This window comes from Entelurus aequoreus, linkage group LG01, assembly GCF_033978785.1.
Source record: "Entelurus aequoreus isolate RoL-2023_Sb linkage group LG01, RoL_Eaeq_v1.1, whole genome shotgun sequence".
NCBI classification, from domain to species: domain Eukaryota; kingdom Metazoa; phylum Chordata; class Actinopteri; order Syngnathiformes; family Syngnathidae; genus Entelurus; species Entelurus aequoreus.
Window position 1 is genome coordinate 15,555,862 of NC_084731.1, and position 19,804 is coordinate 15,575,665.

General features: G+C 40.6%; 1 protein-coding gene across 3 annotated transcripts in view; it reads right to left on the reverse strand.

Moving 5' to 3' along the window:
• LOC133655937 (MICOS complex subunit mic25-b-like) overlaps positions 1-19,804 on the reverse strand; it is a 124,667-nt gene that overhangs the window by 26,099 nt on the left and 78,764 nt on the right. For 2 of the 3 annotated variants that reach the window (XM_062056713.1, XM_062056629.1), the window contains one exon: positions 3,166-3,301. In XM_062056713.1, the coding sequence (XP_061912697.1) occupies positions 3,166-3,301 (136 nt within the window). Of the gene's footprint in view, positions 1-3,165; positions 3,346-19,804 lie in introns of all 3 variants that reach the window. The other variant, XM_062056795.1, reaches the window with a different exon arrangement.

Here is a 19,804-nt window from a genome sequence, read left to right on the forward strand (position 1 = left end):
TTCTGGACATCTTTTGCAATTTGTTTAATGAACAATGAAGGCTGCAAAGAAGAAAGTTGTAGGTGGGATCGGTGTATTAGCAGCGGACTACAGCAACACAACCGGAGGACTTTGTTGGACAGCAGACGCGCTAGCCGGCGACCTCACCTTGACTTCCTACGTCTCCGGGCCGCCAAACGCATCGGGTGAAGTCCTTCGTCCTTCCGTCGATCGCTGGAACGCAGGTGAGCACGGGTGTTGATGAGCAGATGAAGGCTGGCTGGCGTAGGTGGAGAGCTAATGTCTTTAGCATAGCTCTGTGAGGTCCGGTTGCTAAGTAGGCTTCAATGGCGTCGTTAGCACAGCATTGTTAACCTTCGCCAGCCTGGAAAGCATTAACCGTGTATTTACATGTCCACGGTTTAATAGTATTGTTGATTTTCTATCTATCCTTCCAGTCAGGGGTTTATTTTTTTTGTTTCTATATTCAGTTAAAGCACAATGCTATCACGTTAGCTCATAGCTAAAGCGTTTCGCCGATGTATTGTCGTGGAGATAAAAGGCACTGAATGTCCATTTCGCGTTCTCGACTCTCATTTTCAAGAGGATATAGTATCCGAGGTGGTTTAACATACAAATCCGTGATCCACAATAGAAAAAGGAGAGAGTGTGGAATCCAATGAGCCAGCTTGTACCTAAGTTACGGTCAGAGCGAAAAAAAATATGTATTTCACTGCATTCTAGTCCGTCACTCTAACGTTCCTCGTCCACGAATCTTTCATCCTCGCTCAAATTAATGGGGTAATGGTCCGAATAGCTCAAGCTGCGTTGAAAACAATAGGAAAATATGAGGGAGTGAACAACTGACAACATCACGCTACTTCCGGTACAGGCAAGGGTTTTTTTTATCAGAGACCAAAAGTTGCAAACTTTATTGACGTTGTTCTATACTAAATCCTTTCAGCAAAAATATGGCAATATCGCAAAATGATCAAGTATGACACATATAATGGATCTGCTATCCCCGTTTAAATAAAAAAGATTCATTTCAGTAGGCCTTTAAAGCGCTTGTGTCAAACTGGTTTTCATTGTGTACTAAATTCAACATGAACATTTGTCTGTATGTGTCATGTGTTTGACTGGAGACCAGTCCAGGCCAGGGGTCAGCAACCCAAAATGTTCAAAGAGCCATACTGGACCAAAAAAATTCAAAATTAAATCTGTCTGGAGCCGCAAAATATTAAAAACCTCATTAAAGTGTTATAATGAAGGCAACATATGATGCAAGTGTCTATATGAGTTATATTAGCCTACTATCAAAATGAATCCATCCATTCTTTCATTCTCAAAATAATCTTACTTATCTCATCATATAAAATATAACTTACTTCACCAATTATTATTTATTTATTTTTTATTGTGATTACTTATCCAATCCAATCCACTTTATTTATATAGCACATATAAAACAACAAAAATGTTTCCAAAGTGCTGTGCAACAATATTAAAAACAATATTCAAATATTATCCTTAGCTCCACCTATGGAGTATATTGTGAATAAATTGAGAACAGGAAGTGAACAAAAGTTTTAGCAACTGTTATGTAAAAGAAAAGGGGTAGGATTAAATAAGCTCTGCTTCTTCCTACTCCTTTTCGAACATGTTGAAAAGAGAAACTGGAAATTGTGATGTGTCATGATGTATGCTTGCATGTTCGACAAACTCAAACTCAACTCAACTCAACTTTAAAAGTCTTATATAAGTGTTATAATGAAGACAACACATGATGTAAGTGTTTTAATTAGTTATATGAGCCTACTATCAAAACAACTTTAAAAGTCTTATATAACTGTTATAATGAAGACAACACATGATGTAAGTGTTTTAATTAGTTATATTAGCCTACTATCAAAATGACTTTAAAAGTCTTATATAAGTGTTATAATGAAGACAACACATGATGTAAGTGTCTATATTAGTTATATTAGCCTACTATCAAAATGACTGTAAAAGTCTTATGTAAGTGTTATAATGAAGTCAACACATGATGCAAGTGTCTACAGTGTTTCCCACACATTAATTTATTTGTGGCGGCCCGCCACGAAAGAATTACGTCCGCCACAAATAAAAATTAAAAATAAAAAAAAATAAAAATTAAAAAATTAAAAAAACATTTATTTATTTATTTTTTTTTGTCCTCTCCAGCTTCTCAGGCAAATCATATAGTTGATGTAGATGCCCATATCGGCTGTTCAGATTTACTTTACAAAAGAGAAGTGTAGGATACTTCTCTTGTTGCCTTATTTGTATTTGACTTTATTAAATGTATTAATATTAGAAACACAACATGTGTATATAACAAAGGGTGCAAAGTCTGCAGGCAGTAGGAAACACATGGTTAAGTGTAGGGAGTAAAACTGATGGCAGTCTAAAGTTCAAGATTTTTGGAGCTCTTTGTTCAGTGGATCAGATGTTTGATGAAGCTCTGTGTCTATTTACCACCACTACTGTTTTCTGTTTATTTGTTACTGACTGTGGCAGGACACCTCTGCCTCTGTTTCACTTTATGTTGCTGGTAAATAATATGGTTGTAGTAGTATAACAATTATTTAGTATGCACTAATTAAAGGGGCAGAGCTTTATGAGACATTTTAGCTTTTATATTTTATAAGATATATTTTTTATAAGAACCACAATTAAAAAATATATTTCAGTGAATAACATTGTTCAAATCTGTATATAAATATGTACATAAAGTGTTGTAATTATATTGTAAAATGGATGGATGGATGGATGGACGTTTAAAACAAAACTGTTATTATTAATTAGTAAGTATACATTTTTTGAGCCTTTTTACAGAAAATCACATCATTGTAGTCAATTATGCAAATTACTCGATGATGTCATGGTGACCACGCCCATAGCCACGCCCCCACCACCACAGGTATCTTGGCAGTTTATGGGAAACACTGGTCTATATTAGCCTACTATCAAAATGACATTAAAAGTCTTATATAAGTGTTATAATGAAGACAACACATGATGTAAGTGTCTATATTAGCTATATTAGCCTACTATCAAAATTACTTTAAAAATGTAATAATGAAGTCAACACTTGATGTATGTGTCTATATCTCTCCTACTTTTGCTCACACCCCAACACCCGCACAGGAAGATCTCTCCTACCTTCCTGGCCTGCTGGACGCAGCTCATGTATTGTTTGGCCAGGCTGGAGCAGAGCAGAGTCTGCTGAGGATTCTCTGCGTAACACTGCAGCACCTGGGCCTGCAGCTCAGTGCACAGTGAGGGGGTCTGCCGGGGTCTGCACACACAAACACAGACTGGTTCATAGAAGTCTGCCGGGGTCTGCACACACAAACACAGACTGGTCCATAGAAGGTCGATAAGTGATTGCAAGACCGTTGCCAAGTGGTCTCTTGCTTGGGTCCGCGATTGTCTTAGAACAGGGGTCGGCAACCTTTACCACTCAAAGAGCCATTTTGGCAAGTTTCACAAATTAAAGAAAGTAATGGGAGCGACAAAAAAAAATTTAAAATGAAAAACACCGCATAAAAAGCTTAAATGCTTTGTGCTATGTTAACCAGGGGTCTCCGACACACGCACCGGCACGCACTTTAATGTGGAAATTTGATGTTAGTGCAGCCCGCGAGTTTTGAATGAATGGCGCTTGATAGCTTCATACTTGCCAACCCTCTCATTTTTCCCGGGAGACTCCCGAATATCAGAGCGTGATGACACTGCATTTGGCGCCCCCTACAGTCTGCCCTAAAAGTGTACCTGCTCGACCACATGTAGAATGCAGTTTCAGCTTGCTCACGTAAGTGACAGCAAGGCGTACTAGCTCAGCAGCCACACATCTTACACTGACGGTACCAATACCCAGAATCCCATGCAGCCCTAACTCTTCCGCTCAACCAACGCACGGAGAGGGGGGGGTTGATGTGTGGGGGGATTTGGTGGTAGCGGGGGTGTATAATGTAGACCGGAAGAGTTAGGGCTGCATGGGATTCTGGGTAATGGTTGTGTTGTGTTTATGTTGTGTTACGGTGGGATGTTCTCCAGAAATGTGTTTTTCATTCTTTTTTGGTGTGGGTTCACAGTGTGGCGCATATTTGTAACGTAACAATGTTAAAGTTGTTTGATACGGCTACCGTCAGTGTAAGCTGTGTGGCTGATGAGTAAGTATGCTTTGCTGTCTCCTGTGTGTGCAAGTAATAACAACATGCAACATGTGGCTGGACTGGCACGCTGTATGTAAATGCTATAGAGGACAATTACTGCAGTGCAATTAGGGCACGCCCTTTATTTAGTAATTAGAGTGTAAATAGGATTATTTTTTCCCTGGGAGTTATCTAGGAGAGACACTGAGATCCATAAACCTCCTGGGAAAATCGGGGGGGTCAAGGAGCCGCATGCGGCTCCGGAGCCGCGGGTTGCCGACCCCTGTCTTAGAACAATTTTAAGACCCCAATGAACACGCTTAGCTACGACTTGAATGTTTTACACAAGGAAAGCAGGAGCATAAAACTATTCAGAGCAGCTAAAAACACACAGATTGTCCCAGACACTATTATTTTCATTTAGGTATGTCCCAATTTGATCCAAATATTTATATTGTTATCTGTTAGAGAAGTCCCGATTGTCCCAGGGCAGATGTGGCTACAAATGTAGCTTACCCCAGGGCAGATGTGGCTACAAATGTAGCTTACGCCAGGGCAGATGTGGCTACAGATGTAGCTTACGCCAGGGCAGATGTGGCTACAAACTTAGCTTACCCCAGGGCAGATGATAAATGATAATGATAAATGGGTTATACTTGTATAGCGCTTTTCTACCTTCAAGGTACTCAAAGCGCTTTGACAGTATTTCCACATTTACCCATTCACACACACATTCACACACTGATGGCGGGAGCTGCCATGCAAGGCGCTAAACAGCAGCCATCAGAGGCAAAGGGTGAAGTGTCTTGCCCAAGGACACAACGGACGTGACTAGGAAGGTAGAAGGTGGGAATTGACCCCCAGTAACCAGCAACACTCCGATTGCTGGCACAGCCACTCTATCAACTTCGCCACGCCGTCCCAGATGTGGCTACAAATGTAGTTTACCCCAGGGCAGATGTGGCTACAAATGTAGCTTAATTTAGGGCAGATGTGGCTACAAATGTAGCTTACCCCAGGCCAGATGTGGCTACAAATGTAGCTTAATTTAGGGCAGATGTGGCTACAAATGTAGCTTACCCCAGGGCAGATGTGGCTACAAATGTAGCTTACCCCAGGACAGATGTGGCTACAAATGTAGCTTAACTTAAGGCAGATGTGGCTACAAATGTATCTTAACCCAGGACAGATGTGGCTACAAATGTAGCTTACCCCAGGACAGATGTGGCTACAAATGTAGCTTACCCCAGGACAGATGTGGCTACAAATGTAGCTTAATTTAAGGCAGATGTGGCTACAAATGTATCTTACCCCAGGGCAGATGTGGCTACAAATGTAGCTTAATTTAGGGCAGATGTGGCTACAAATGTAGCTTAATTTAGGGCAGATGTGGCTACAAATGTAGCTTACCCCAGGGCAGATGTGGCTACAAATGTAGCTTAATTTAGGGCAGTTGTGGCTACAAATGTAGCTTACCCCAGGGCAGATGTGGCTACAAATATAGCTTAATTTAGGGCAGTTGTGGCTACAAATGTAGAGTACCCCAGGGCAGATGTGGCTACAAATGTAGCTTACCGCAGGGCAGATGTGGGTCGGGGCCACGGGGTAGAGTTGCCAAATGTGTGCAGGTTATAGAATTTCAAATGACAATATTGTTAGTAAATTCAGCAAATACACAATGTGGACATCTATAATTATATTTTGATAAACAATCATAAATGGATCTTTCAGCACGTACACAATGTTGACATCTATAGTTATATATTGATAAACAATCATAAATGGATCTTTCAGCATGTACACAATGTTGACATCTACAGTTATATATTGATAAACAATCATAAATGAATCTTTCAGCACGTACACAATGTTGACATCTACAGTTATATATTGATAAACAATCATAAATGAATCTTTCAGCACGTACACAATGTTGACATCTATAGTTATATTTTGATAAAGACGGGGAAAAAATGTGTACTCGTAAGCGGCGCGTGCAACAACAACAACAAACATGGCTTTAGACACAAAGTTAAATCATGAAATACAACATTACCCTTACAAAAACGATACATATTTATCCAGGAAAGTCTTGATACCAAAGTCCTTGACCCAGACACACACAAAGAAGTTGTAGACCTCCATGCTTTTACAAGTTTTCTTCTGTTTTGTGGTGTAGAATGACGTCTGGAGCACAATAGTTCATATGTCTGGGAACGCGACCGACGTATAATCCTTGATATCACTCCACCAATGTTTTTTTTGATAAAGTATAGGATCTATTCCATTGTATAGTTAGATTTTTTTTACTCGTATCTGCTTTTTGCAGCCAGATTTAAGCCCCTTTTGTAATCTGCTTGCTTTGACACAGCCATCTTAGCTGGGTTGACCACCACAGCTCTTCACTTCTGGGAAGAAGTCACATGACGGAATACAAGCAGTACATACCACTGACTTGTGCTCAACCTTTAATACACCGTCTTTGCAATTAATCCTTAATTCATGAGACTGATGTTGGACTTTGTATTTCAATGGTTTTGTGATACGTGTTGATTTCTGTCAATGGCAATACTTGACTGAGTCATGCATGGATGCCTTTCAGGTGCATCTCAGCTTTGTAAGCACAGACTTGGTAGGACATCCATCCGGGAGAGGGTGTGTCCAGGTAAAAAGACTTGGTAGAACATCCATCAGGGGAGGGTATGTCCAGGTAAAAAGACTTGGTAGAACATCCATCAGGCAGAGGGTGTGTCCAGGTAAAAATACTTGGTAGAACATCCATCAGAGGAGGGTGTGTCCAGGTAAAAAGACTTGGTAGAACATCCATCAGGGGAGGGAGTGTCCAGGTAAAAAGACTTGGTAGAACCTACTCAGTGGCCTAGTAGTTAGTGTCTGCCCTGAGATCGGTAGGCTGTGAGTTCAAACCCCGGCCGAGTCATACCAAAGACTATAAAAATGGAACCCATTACCTCCTTGCTTGGCACTCAGCATCAAGGGTTGCAATTGGTGGTTAAATCACCAAAATGATTTCTGTGCGCGGCCACCACTGCTGCTCACTGCTCCCCTCACCTTCCAGGGGGTGAACAAGGGGATGAGTCAAATGCAGAGGACAAAGTTCAACACACCTACTGTGTGTGTGTGACAATAATTGGTACTTTAACTTTAACTAGAACATCCACCAGGGGAGGGTGTGTCCAGGTAAAATGACTTGGTAGAACATCCTCCAGGGGAGGGTGTGTCCAGGTAAAAAGACGTGGTCGAACATCCTCCAGGGGAGGGTGTGTCCAGGTAAAAAGACTTGGTAGAACATCCATCAGGGAGAGGGTGTGTCCAGGTAAAAAGACTTGGTAGAACATCCATCAGGGGAGGGTGTGTCCAGGTAAAAAGACTTGGTAGAACATCCATCAGGGGAGGGTGTGTCCAGGTAAAAAGACTTGGTAGAACATCCATCAGGGAGAGGGTGTGTCCAGGTAAAAAGACTTGGTAGAACATACATCAGGGGAGGGTGTGTCCAGGTAAAAAGTCTTGGTAGAACATCCGTCAGGGGAGGGTGTGTCCAGGTAAAAAGACTTGGTAGAACATCCATCAGGGAGAGGGTGTGTCCAGGTAAAAGACTTGGTAGAGCCTACTCAGTGGCCTAGTGGTTAGTGTCCGCCCTGAGATCGGTAGGCTGTGAGTTCAAACCCCGGCCGAGTCATACCAAAGACTATAAAAATGGGACCCATTACCTCCTTGCTTGGCACTCAGCATCAAGGGTTGCAATTGGTGGTTAAATCACCAAAATGATTTCCGTGCGCGGCCACCACTGCTGCTCACTGCTCCACTCACCTTCCAGGGGGTGAACAAGGGGATGAGTCAAATGCAGAGGACAAAGTTCAACACACCTACTGTGTGTGTGTGACAATCGTTGGTACTTTAACTTTAACTAGAACATCCACCAGGGGAGGGTGTGTCCAGGTAAAATGACTTGGTAGAACATCCTCCAGGGGAGGGTGTGTCCAGGTAAAAAGACTTGGTCGAGCATCCTCCAGGGGAGGGTGTGCCCAGGTAAAAAGACTTGGTAGAACATCCATCAGGGGAGGGTGTGTCCAGGTAAAAAGACTTGGTAGAACATCCATCAGGGGATGGTGTGTCCAGGTAAAAAGACTTGGTAGAACATCCATCAGGGAGAGGGTGTGTCCAGGTAAAAAGACTTGGTAGAACATACATCAGGGGAGGGTGTGTCCAGGTAAAAAGACTTGGTAGAACATCCATCAGGGAGAGGGTGTGTCCAGGTAAAAAGACTTGGTAGAACATCCTTCAGGGGAGGGTGTGTCCAGGTAAAATGACTTGGTAGAACATCCTCCAGGGGAGGGTGTGTCCAGGTAAAAAGACTTGGTCGAACATCCTCCAGGGGAGGGTGTGTCCAGGTAAAAAGACTTGGTAGAACATCCATCAGGGAGAGGGTGTGTCCAGGTAAAAAGACTTGGTAGAACATCCATCAGGGGAGGGAGTGTCCAGGTAAAAAGACTTGGTAGAACCTACTCAGTGGCCTAGTGGTTAGTGTCTGCCCTGAGATCGGTAGGCTGTGAGTTCAAACCCCGGCCGAGTCATACCAAAGACTATAAAAATGGGACCCATTACCTCCTTGCTTGGCACTCAGCATCAAGGGTTGCAATTGGTGGTTAAATCACCGAAAAGATTTCCGTGCGCGGCCACCACTGCTGCTCACTGCTCCCCTCACCTTCCAGGGGGTGAACAAGGGAATGAGTCAAATGCAGAGGACAAAGTTCAACACACCTACTGTGTGTGTGTGACAATAATTGGTACTTTAACTTTAACTAGAACATCCTCCAGGGGAGGGTGTGTCCAGGTAAAATGACTTGGTAGAACATCCTCCAGGGGAGGGTGTGTCCAGGTAAAAAGACTTGGTAGAACATCCATCAGGCAGAGGATGTGTCCAGGTAAAAATACTTGGTAGAACATCCATCAGGGAGAGGGTGTGTCCAGGTAAAAAGACTTGGTAGAACATCCACCAGGGACAGGGTGTGTCCAGGTAAAAAGACTTGGTAGAACATCCACCAGGGGAGGGTGTGTCCAGGTAAAAAGACTTGGTAGAACATCCATCAGAGGAGGGTGTGTCCAGGTAAAAAGACTTGGTAGAACCTACTCAGTGGCCTAGTGGTTAGTGTCCGCCCTGAGATCGGTAGGCTGTGAGTCCAAACCCTGGCCGAGTCATACCAAAGACTATAAAAATGGGACCCATTACCTCCTTGCTTGGCACTCAGCATCAAGGGTTGCAATTGGTGGTTAAATCACCAAAATGATTTCTGTGCGCGGCCACCACTGCTGCTCACTGCTCCCCTCACCTTCCAGGGGGTGAACAAGGGGATGAGTCAAATGCAGAGGACAAAGTTCAACACACCTACTGTGTGTGTGTGACAATCATTGGTACTTTAACTTTAACTAGAACATCCACCAGGGGAGGGTGTGTCCAGGTAAAATGACTTGGTAGAACATCCTCCAGGGGAGGGTGTGTCCAGGTAAAATGACTTGGTAGAACATCCTCCAGGGGAGGGTGTGTCCAGGTAAAAAGACTTGGTCGAACATCCTCCAGGGGAGGGTGTGTCCAGGTAAAAAGACTTGGTAGAACATCCATCAGGGGAGGGTATGTCCAGGTAAAAAGACTTGGTAGAACATCCATCAGGCAGAGGATGTGTCCAGGTAAAAATACTTGGTAGAACATCCATCAGGGAGAGGGTGTGTCCAGGTAAAAAGACTTGGTAGAACATCCACCAGGGGAGGGTGTGTCCAGGTAAAAGGGTGTGTCCAGGTAAAATGACTTGGTAGAACATCCTCCAGGTAAAAAGACTTGGTAGAACATCCTCCAGGGGAGGGTGTGTCCAGGTAAAAAGACTTGGTAGAACATCCATCAGGGAGAGGGTGTGTCCAGGTAAAAAGACTTGGTAGAACATCCATCAGGGGAGGGTGTGTCCAGGTAAAATGACTTGGTAGAACATCCTCCAGGGGAGGGTGTGTCCAGGTAAAAAGACTTGGTCGAACATCCTCCAGGGGAGGGTGTGTCCAGGTAAAAAGACTTGGTAGAACATCCATCAGGGAGAGGGTGTGTCCAGGTAAAAAGACTTGGTAGAACATCCATCAGGGGAGGGTGTGTCCAGGTAAAAAGACTTGGTAGAACATCCATCAGGGGAGGGTGTGTCCAGGTAAAAATACTTGGTAGAACATCCACCAGGGGAGGGTGTGTCCAGGTAAAATGACTTGGTAGAACATCCTCCAGGGGAGGGTGTGTCCAGGTAAAATGACTTGGTAGAACATCCTCCAGGGGAGGGTGTGTCCAGGTAAAAAGACTTGGTCGAACATCCTCCAGGGGAGGGTGTGTCCAGTTAAAAAGACTTGGTAGAACATCCATCAGGGGAGGGTATGTCCAGGTAAAAAGACTTGGTAGAACATCCATCAGGCAGAGGATGTGTCCAGGTAAAAATACTTGGTAGAACATCCATCAGGGAGAGGGTGTGTCCAGGTAAAAAGACTTGGTAGAACATCCACCAGGGGAGGGTGTGTCCAGGTAAAAGGGTGTGTCCAGGTAAAATGACTTGGTAGAACATCCTCCAGGTAAAAAGACTTGGTAGAACATCCTCCAGGGGAGGGTGTGTCCAGCTAAAAAGACTTGGTAGAACATCCATCAGGGGAGGGTGTGTCCAGGTAAAAAGACTTGGTAGAACATCCATCAGGGAGAGGGTGTGCCCAGGTAAAAAGACTTGGTAGAACATACATCAGGGGAGGGTGTGTCCAGGTAAAAAGTCTTGGTAGAACATCCGTCAGGGGAGGGTGTGTCCAGGTAAAAAGACTTGGTAGAACATCCATCAGGGAGAGGGTGTGTCCAGGTAAAAAGACTTGGTAGAACCTACTCAGTGGCCTAGTGGTTAGTGTCCGCCCTGAGATCGGTAGGCTGTGAGTTCAAACCCCGGCCGAGTCATACCAAAGACTATAAAAATGGGACCCATTACCTCCTTGCTTGGCACTCAGCATCAAGGGTTGCAATTGGTGGTTAAATCACCAAAATGATTTCCGTGCGCGGCCACCACTGCTGCTCACTGCTCCCCTCACCTTCCAGGGGGTGAACAAGGGGATGAGTCAAATGCAGAGGACAAAGTTCAACACACCTACTGTGTGTGTGTGTGACAATCATTGGTACTTTAACTTTAACTAGAACATCCACCAGGGGAGGGTGTGTCCAGGTAAAATGACTTGGTAGAACATCCTCCAGGGGAGGGTGTGTCCAGGTAAAATGACTTGGTAGAACATCCTCCAGGGGAGGGTGTGTCCAGGTAAAAAGACTTGGTAGAACATCCATCAGGGAGAGGGTGTGTCCAGGTAAAAAGACTTGGTAGAACATCCACCAGGGGAGGGTGTGTCCAGGTAAAAAGACTTGGTAGAACATCCATCAGGCAGAGGATGTGTCCAGGTAAAAATACTTGGTAGAACATCCATCAGGGAGAGGGTGTGTCCAGGTAAAAAGACTTGGTAGAACATCCACCAGGGGAGGGTGTGTCCAGGTAAAAAGACTTGGTAGAACATCCATCAGGGGAGGGTGTGTCCAGGTAAAAAGACTTGGTAGAACATCCATCAGGGAGAGGGTGTGTCCAGGTAAAAAGACTTGGTAGAACATCCATCAGGGAGAGGGTGTGTCCAGGTAAAAAGACTTGGTAGAACATCCATCAGGGGAGGGTGTGTCCAGGTAAAAAGACTTGGTAGAACATCCATCAGGGGAGGGTGTGTCCAGGTAAAAAGACTTGGTAGAACATCCATCAGGGGAGGGTCAGTTTCAACACAGGGGCTCGGTGGTCGCAAACGTAGAGACGACATATGGGTGTATTTTAAATATAACCCAGCAGATAATAAAACAGAGTGTATTGTGAAGGAAGACGGTGACAAATGTGGCCACAAAATATGCGGAAAAAATACGACCAACCTTAAGCGGCACCTTAAGGCTCGCCACAAGGATATTTTTTCGAAGGTAAGTTACAAATGCTGTTAACATAATCGATAAATGTCATAGTAAGCTAATACATTAGTACCTTTTCCACATACTCCTGGCGCAAATGGGCTGCTAACTTCAGGCTAAAGTTAGCTTTTGTTACGCTAACATCAATTCATTATGTGTGTGTTACTTTAGCAGCATGTTTAGCCATGTTTACATTCAGTGACGGTGTGGTTATCTCATTGTGAGTACGTTCTGTCAGCACGTAACTTGATATGTTAAACAGGTGGAGTTACTGTTATACGTAGAGTCTGCTAGCTTTAGCCTAAAAGCCACAAGTGACGTGGTGCAGCCCCATTAAGGAATCAGGAATTAATTGATTATTTTATTACATGGTTTGCACAAATGAAAGAGAGTGGGATTGTATGATATCTGTTGTAATTGCACTGGCAGACAGTGTCACACCGCGGTGAGGAGAGTCTTGTCTTGGTTTTTTTCTGTCTTGTGATTTGTATGTATTATTTTGAAAAAGCATCTCCTCTTGTTTCAGATCACGGGCCCTTCCTCTTGTGTCACCAGTCTGACGTCATCCCTGACCCTTGATTGTTTCCACCTGTTTCCCATTACCCTCATGTTCCATATAAGCCCATCCCTCCCCTTGTTCTGTGCCAGATTGTCTCGATCCTTCGTGCCTGTCTTGCATCCTAGTTCATGTTCTTGTCTTGCCTCGTCCCACGACCACGTATGTTTATCCAGCGTTTTTCAAGCTGTAATTTTGAGTTAACCTTTTCCTCCCTTAGAGCGACCTTTGTTATTTAACCTTTTTCAACCGCAGTGGTGAGTTATGATTTCTCTTTAATTATTTCCTTCCTCAAAGTTTGAGTGATTTTTGTTTATATAAATGTTAGAATATTTGTGAGAGTAGTAAGTTTTGATAGTCCTTTATTTCTTCCTCCGTTTGGAGCGCATTTTGTTAAAGTTTTTTATAGCAGATTCGTTGCTAGTTATATTTGTCTTATTTTTGTCTATTCCTCCGTTGGAGTGATTTTTGTTTTTTTCCCTTTTTGGAAACGTTTTTTGATATAGTAGAACCTCATAGTGATTGTATATTTTCTGCTCTGGAGGTTAAGAGTTATTTTCAAAATAAAAGCCTTATTTAGAACCTCCCCTCTCTGCATCTGAGTCCCTTCATTCGCCCAAGCCTGACAGACAGGGCCAAGTTGAGCATATGTGTTCCTCATCCATCACTCATATTTTGGGCATGTTTATGTTCATTGTACTTTAACAAACTCTGAAAAAATAAAGCCACAATTGCTGAAGTAGAATGTTTTAGTTTTTTGGCTTTTTTGGAGTAATGAACTTTGATTCCACTGTTACCACTTTATCTGTGTGTAATACACAATCCTTGGATCAGAAATTTGCTGTTGGGTGGAAACCTTATATGTCTAAAACCATTCCTTTATTGTTATTATTTGTGAAAATAGCAGATCTGCAAGCTTACAATGGGTTGAACTTATAGATCTGCTGCTATTTTCACAACTTATGTGTGACACTGCCCAACAGCAATCTCCAATACTTATTGACCTAAATTAATTTGTTAAAAGACTATACTTATATACTTATATTATACTTTTTATTCTTTTTTTTTGGACTAAAACTAGACTAAAACCTTTTTGACTTTTCATCGACTAAAACTAGACTAAAACCCTTTTGAGTTTTCGTCGACTATAACTGGACTAAAACTATCACATATAAAAGTGACTAAAATGTGACTAAAACTAATAAGCATTTTAGTCCAAAAGACTAAGACTAAGACTAAATGTAAGATGGTTGTCAAAAACAACACTGGTGTCCAGGTAAAAAGACTTGGTAGAACATCCACCAGGGGAGAGTGTGTCCAGGTAAAAAGACTTGGTAGAACATCCACCAGGGGAGAGTGTGTCCAGGTAAAAAGACTTGGTAGAACATCCACCAGGGGAGGGTGTGTCCAGGTAAAAAGGCAATAATCTCAGTTAGTGAACCAGAGGCACATGGTTTCATTCCATGTGAGAGTTATTTAACCTCAAGCAACATTTATTTACACATGCATGCTATGTCACACAAAGCAATTTCTAAAAGATGCATCTTTCTGGGGTCTCACTGCCAAATACACACAATTCATTTGTGAGCATTGTCAAGGATGTCTGTGTGCGTGTGCACAAGATCAAGTATACACACTGAACTGCTCTGCACAGCCTTGTGTGTTGCCTAGTGTGTGTGTGTGTGTGTGTGTGTGCGTGTGTATGTGAGTGCAGGGGGAGGGGAGAGAAACAGGATTAAATTAATCATTGGAGGTGAGAATATTCATGAAAAGAAAAGCGGATGCAACCTTAGTGATGAGAGGGAAGAAGATGTGAAAAAGTGACGTATTCAATGACAACCCTGGAAAATGTTGCCTGGACTAAATTGCTTTGCACACAGCGAGGTGATATGCTATACAGTATAGTTAGGGTAACACTTTAGTATGGGGAACATATTCACCATTAATTATTTGCTTATTAAAGTAACAAAGACTTAATTTAGAGTTATTTGGACACTAGGGGAACATATAAGGGTTAGGGTTAGAGTTAGGGTTAGGGTTGGGGTTGGGGTTACTAATAAGTAATAATTCTGAGGTTATTGAGGGAAGACTCTTAGTTAATGGCTTACTGGTTGTATAATAAGGCCATGCAGAATAAGGCATTTATAAGTACTTAATAATGACTAATTAAGAGCCAATATGTTACTAATGTGCATGTCAATAAGCAACTAATTAATGGTGAATATGTTCCCCATACTAAAGTGTTACAATGATTTATTTTCAGATTAATCGCAATTCTTATTTGTAACACTTCTAAATCGATTCAAAAAAATGTTTTTGTTTTTGTTTTTTTCTTATCAGGGGTGTGCAACATTTTTTTTATTGGGGAACACTTTAGTATGGGGAACATATTCACCATTAATTAGTTGCTTATTAAAGTAACAAAGACTTAATTTAGAGTTATTTGGACACTAGGGGGTTGGGGTTAGGGTTAGGGAAGACTCTTAGTTAATGGCTTACTGGTTGTATAAGGGTTAGCGTAGGGTTAGGGTTAGAGGGTAAGGGTTCAAAGGGTTAGGGCTAGGGTTAGGTTTAGGGTTAGGGTTAGGGAAGACTCTTAGTTAATGGCTTACTGGTTGTATAATAAGGCATTAATAAGTATTTAATAATGACTAATTGAGAGCCAATATGTTACTAATGTGCATGTTAATAAGCAACTAATTAATGGTAAATATGTTCCCCATACTAAAGTGTTACCGTTATTTATTTTCAGATTAATCGCAATTATTATTTGTAACAATTCTAAATCGATTCAAGAAATTAAAATTTGTATTTTTTATTTTTATTAGGGGTGTGCAAAAAATAATATTGGGTAACACTTTAGTATGGGGAACATATTCACCATTAATTAGTTGCTTATTAAAGTAACAAAGACTTCATTTAGAATTATTTGGACACCAGGGGAACATATAAGGGTTAGGGTTAGGGTTGGGGTTGGGGTTAGGGTTAGGTTTGAGGTTAAGGTTGGGGTTGGGGATGGGGTTAAGGTTAGGATTAGAGTTAGGGTTAGGATTAGGATTAGGGTTAGGCATAAAGAAAAAAGTGTTGGTTAGGGTTAGGGCTAGGGTTGGGGTTGGGTTTGAGGTTAGGGTTAAGGTTAGGGTTGGGGTTAGGGTTACTAATAAGCAATAATTCTGAGGTTATTGAGGAAAGACTCTTAGTTAATGGCTTACTGGTTGTATAATAAGGCCATGCAGAATAAGGCATTAATAAGCACTTAATAATGACTAATTAAGAGCCAATGTTACTCATTTGCATGTCAATTAGCAACTAATTAATGGTGAATATGTTCCCCATACTAAAGTGTTACAATGATTTATTTTCAGATTAATCGCAATTCTTATTTGTAACACTTCTAAATCGATTAAAAAAAAATTTACATTTTTATTTTTTATTTTTATTAGAGGTGTGCAACATTTTTTTTATTGGGGAACACTTTAATATGGGGAAGATATTCACCATTAATTAGTTGCTTATTCAAGTAACAAAGACTTAATTTAGAGTTATTTGGACACTAGGGGGTTGGGGTTAGGGTTAGGGAAGACTCTTAGTTAATGGCTTACTGGTTGTATAAGGGTTCGGGTAGGGTTAGGGTTAGAGGGTAAGGGTTCGAAGGGTTAGGGCTAGGGTTGTGGTTAGGGAAGACTCTTAGTTAATGGCTTACTGGTTGTATAATAAGGCTATGCAGAATAAGGCATTAATAAGTACTTAATAATGACTAATTAAGAGCCAATATGTTACTAATGTGCATGTTAATAAGCAACTAATTAATGGTGAATATGTTCCCCATACTAAAGTGTTACCATTATTTATTTTCAGATTAATCGCAATTCTTATTTGTAACAATTATAAATCGATTCAAAATATTAAATTTTTTGTTTTATTTTTTTATTAAGGGTATGCAAAAAATAATATTGGGTAACACTTTAGTATGGGGAACATATTCACCATTAATTAATTGATTATTAAAGTAACAAAGACTTAATTTATAATTATTTGGACACTAAGGGAACATATAAGGGATAGGGTTAGGGTTAAGGTTAGGGTTATGGTTAGGGTTAGGGTTGGGGTTACTAATAATCAATAATTCTGAGGTTATTGAGGGAAGACTCTTAGTTAATGGCTAACTGGTTGTATAATAAGGCCATGCAGAATAATCAATCAATCAATCAATCAATGTTTATTTATATAGCCCTAAATCACAAGTGTCTCAAAGGGCTGTACAAGCCAGAACGACATCTTCGGTACAGAGCCCACATACTAAGGCATTAATAAGTACTTAATAATGACTAATTAAGAGCCAATATGTTACTAATGTGCATGTTAATAAGCAACTAATTAATGGTGAATATGTTCCCCATACTAAAGTGTTACCGTTATTTATTTTCAGATTAATCGCAATTATTATTTGTACCAATTCTAAATCGATTCAAAAAATTAAAATTTGTATTTTTTATTTTTATTAAGGGTATGCAAAAAAAACAATTGGGTAACACTTTAGTATGGGGAACATATTCACCATTAATTAATTGATTATTAAAGTAACAAAGACTTAATTTGTAATTATTTGGACACTAAGGGAACACATAAGGGTTAGGGTTAGGGTTGGGGTTAGGGTTAAGGTTAGGGTTATGGTTAGGGTTATGGTTAGGGTTATGGTTAGGGTTGGGGTTACTAATAATCAATAATTCTGAGGTTATTGAGGGAAGACTCTTAGTTAATGGCTTACTGGTTGTATAATAAGGCCATGCAGAATAAGGCATTAATAAGTACTTAATAATGACTAATTAAGAGCCAATATGTTACTAATTTGCATGTTAATAAGCAACTAATTAATGGTGAATATGTTCCCCATACTAAAGTGTTACCATTATTTATTTTCAGATTAATCGCAATTCTTATTTGTAACAATTCTAAATTGATTCAAAATATTAAAATTTTAAAAAAGTATCTTTATTAAGGGTATGCAAAAAAAATGATTGGGTAACACTTTAGTATGGGGAACATATTCACCATTAATTAATTGATTATTAAAGTAACAAAGACTTAATTTATAATTATTTGGACACTAAGGGAACATAGAAGGGTTAGGATTAGGGTTGGGGTTAGGGTTAGGGTTGGGGTTGGGGTTAGAGTTAGGGTTGGGGTTAGGGTAGCTAATAAGCAATAATTCTGAGGTTATTGAGGGAAGACTCTTAGTTAATGGCTTGCTGGTTGTATAATAAGGCCATGCAGAATAAGGCATTAATAAGTACTTAATAATGACCAATTAAGAGCTAACATGTTACTAATTTGCCTGTCAATAAGCAACTAATTAATTGTGAATATTTTCCCCATACTAAAGTGTTACAATGATGTATTTTCAGATTAATCGCAATTCTTATTTGTAACACTTCTAAATCAATAAAAAAAAATTAAATGTTTTTATTATTTTTTTTATTAGGGGTGTGCAACATTTTTTTTATTGGGGAACACTTTAGTATGGGGAACATATTCACCATTAATTAGTTACTTATTAAAGTAACGAAGACTTAATTTAGAGTTATTTGGACACTAGAGGGTTGGGGTTAGTGAAGTGAAGTGAATTACATTTATATAGCGCTTTTTCTCAAGTGACTCAAAGCGCTTTACATAGTGAAACCCAATATCTAAGTTACATTCAAACCAGTGTGGGTGGCACTGGGAGCAGGTGGGTAAAGTGTCTTGCCCAAGGACACAACGGCAGTGACTAGGATGGCGGAAGCGGGGATCGAACCTGCAACCCTCAAGTTGCTGGCACGGCCGCTCTACCAACCGAGCTATACCGCCCCAAGAGTTAGGGTTAGGGAAGACTCTTAGTTAATGGCTTACTGGTTGTATAAGGGTTAGGGTTAGAGGGTAAGGGTTCGAAGGGTTAGGGCTAGGGTTAGGGTTAGGGTTGGGGTTAGGGAAGACTCTTAGTTAATGGCTTACTGGTTGTATAATAAGGCATTAATAAGTATTTAATAATGACTAATTGAGAGCCAATATGTCACTAATGTGCATGTTAATAAGCAACTAATTAATGGTGAATATGTTCCCCATACTAAAGTGTTACCGTTATTTATTTTCAGATTAATTGCAATTATTATTTGTAACAATTCTAAATCGATTCAAAAAATTAAAATTTGTATTTTTTATTTTTATTAGGGGTGTGCAAAAAAAATTATTGGGTAACACTTTAGTATGGGGAACATATTCACCATTAATTAGTTGCTTATTAAAGTAACAAAGACTTCATTTAGAATTATTTGGACACCAGGGGAACATATAAGGGTTAGGGTTGGGGTTGGGGTTAGGGTTAGGTTTGAGGTTAAGGTTGGGGTTGGGGTTGGGTTTAGGGTTAGGATTAGAGTTAGGGTTAGGATTAGGATTATGGTTAGGGTTAGGCATAAAGAAAAAAGTGTTGGTTAGGGTTAGGGCTAGGGTTGGGGTTAGGGTTAGGGTTAAGGTTATGGTTGGGGTTAGGGTTACTAATAAGCAATAATTCTGAGGTTATTGAGGAAAGACTCTTAGTTAATGGTTTACTGGTTGTATAATAAGGCCAAAAGTATCATCCAAAAGTACCAGCTAGTGAAAAGTTCCTTTTCCTTGCTTTAAGTTGTTTCATATGTTTTTGGCGTTTCGCATGTACTTCCAAAGCCTTGAAACCTCGTGATCCATAGTCAATATTATCATGACACCACGTGCACAAAACCTTTCCGGGACGATCGATTTTCCGAATAAAATCACCGAACAAAGTCGTAACTTCCTTCTTCCCAATAGTATCAGGGATTTCCCTTTCCTTCCAGTCCCATCGAAACTTATTTTTGACATGTTTATTAATTTCTTTTACTCGTAAAGCGTCCTTTCTCTCGAGAACCAACATCGTTTACATATGGAAAATGGCGGTAATAACCATTATGAATGATTGATTGATTGATTGAGACTTTTATTAGTAGGTTGCACAGTGAAGTACATATTCCGTACAATTGACCACTAAATGGTAACACCCGAATAAGTTTTTCAACTTGTTTAAGTCGGGGT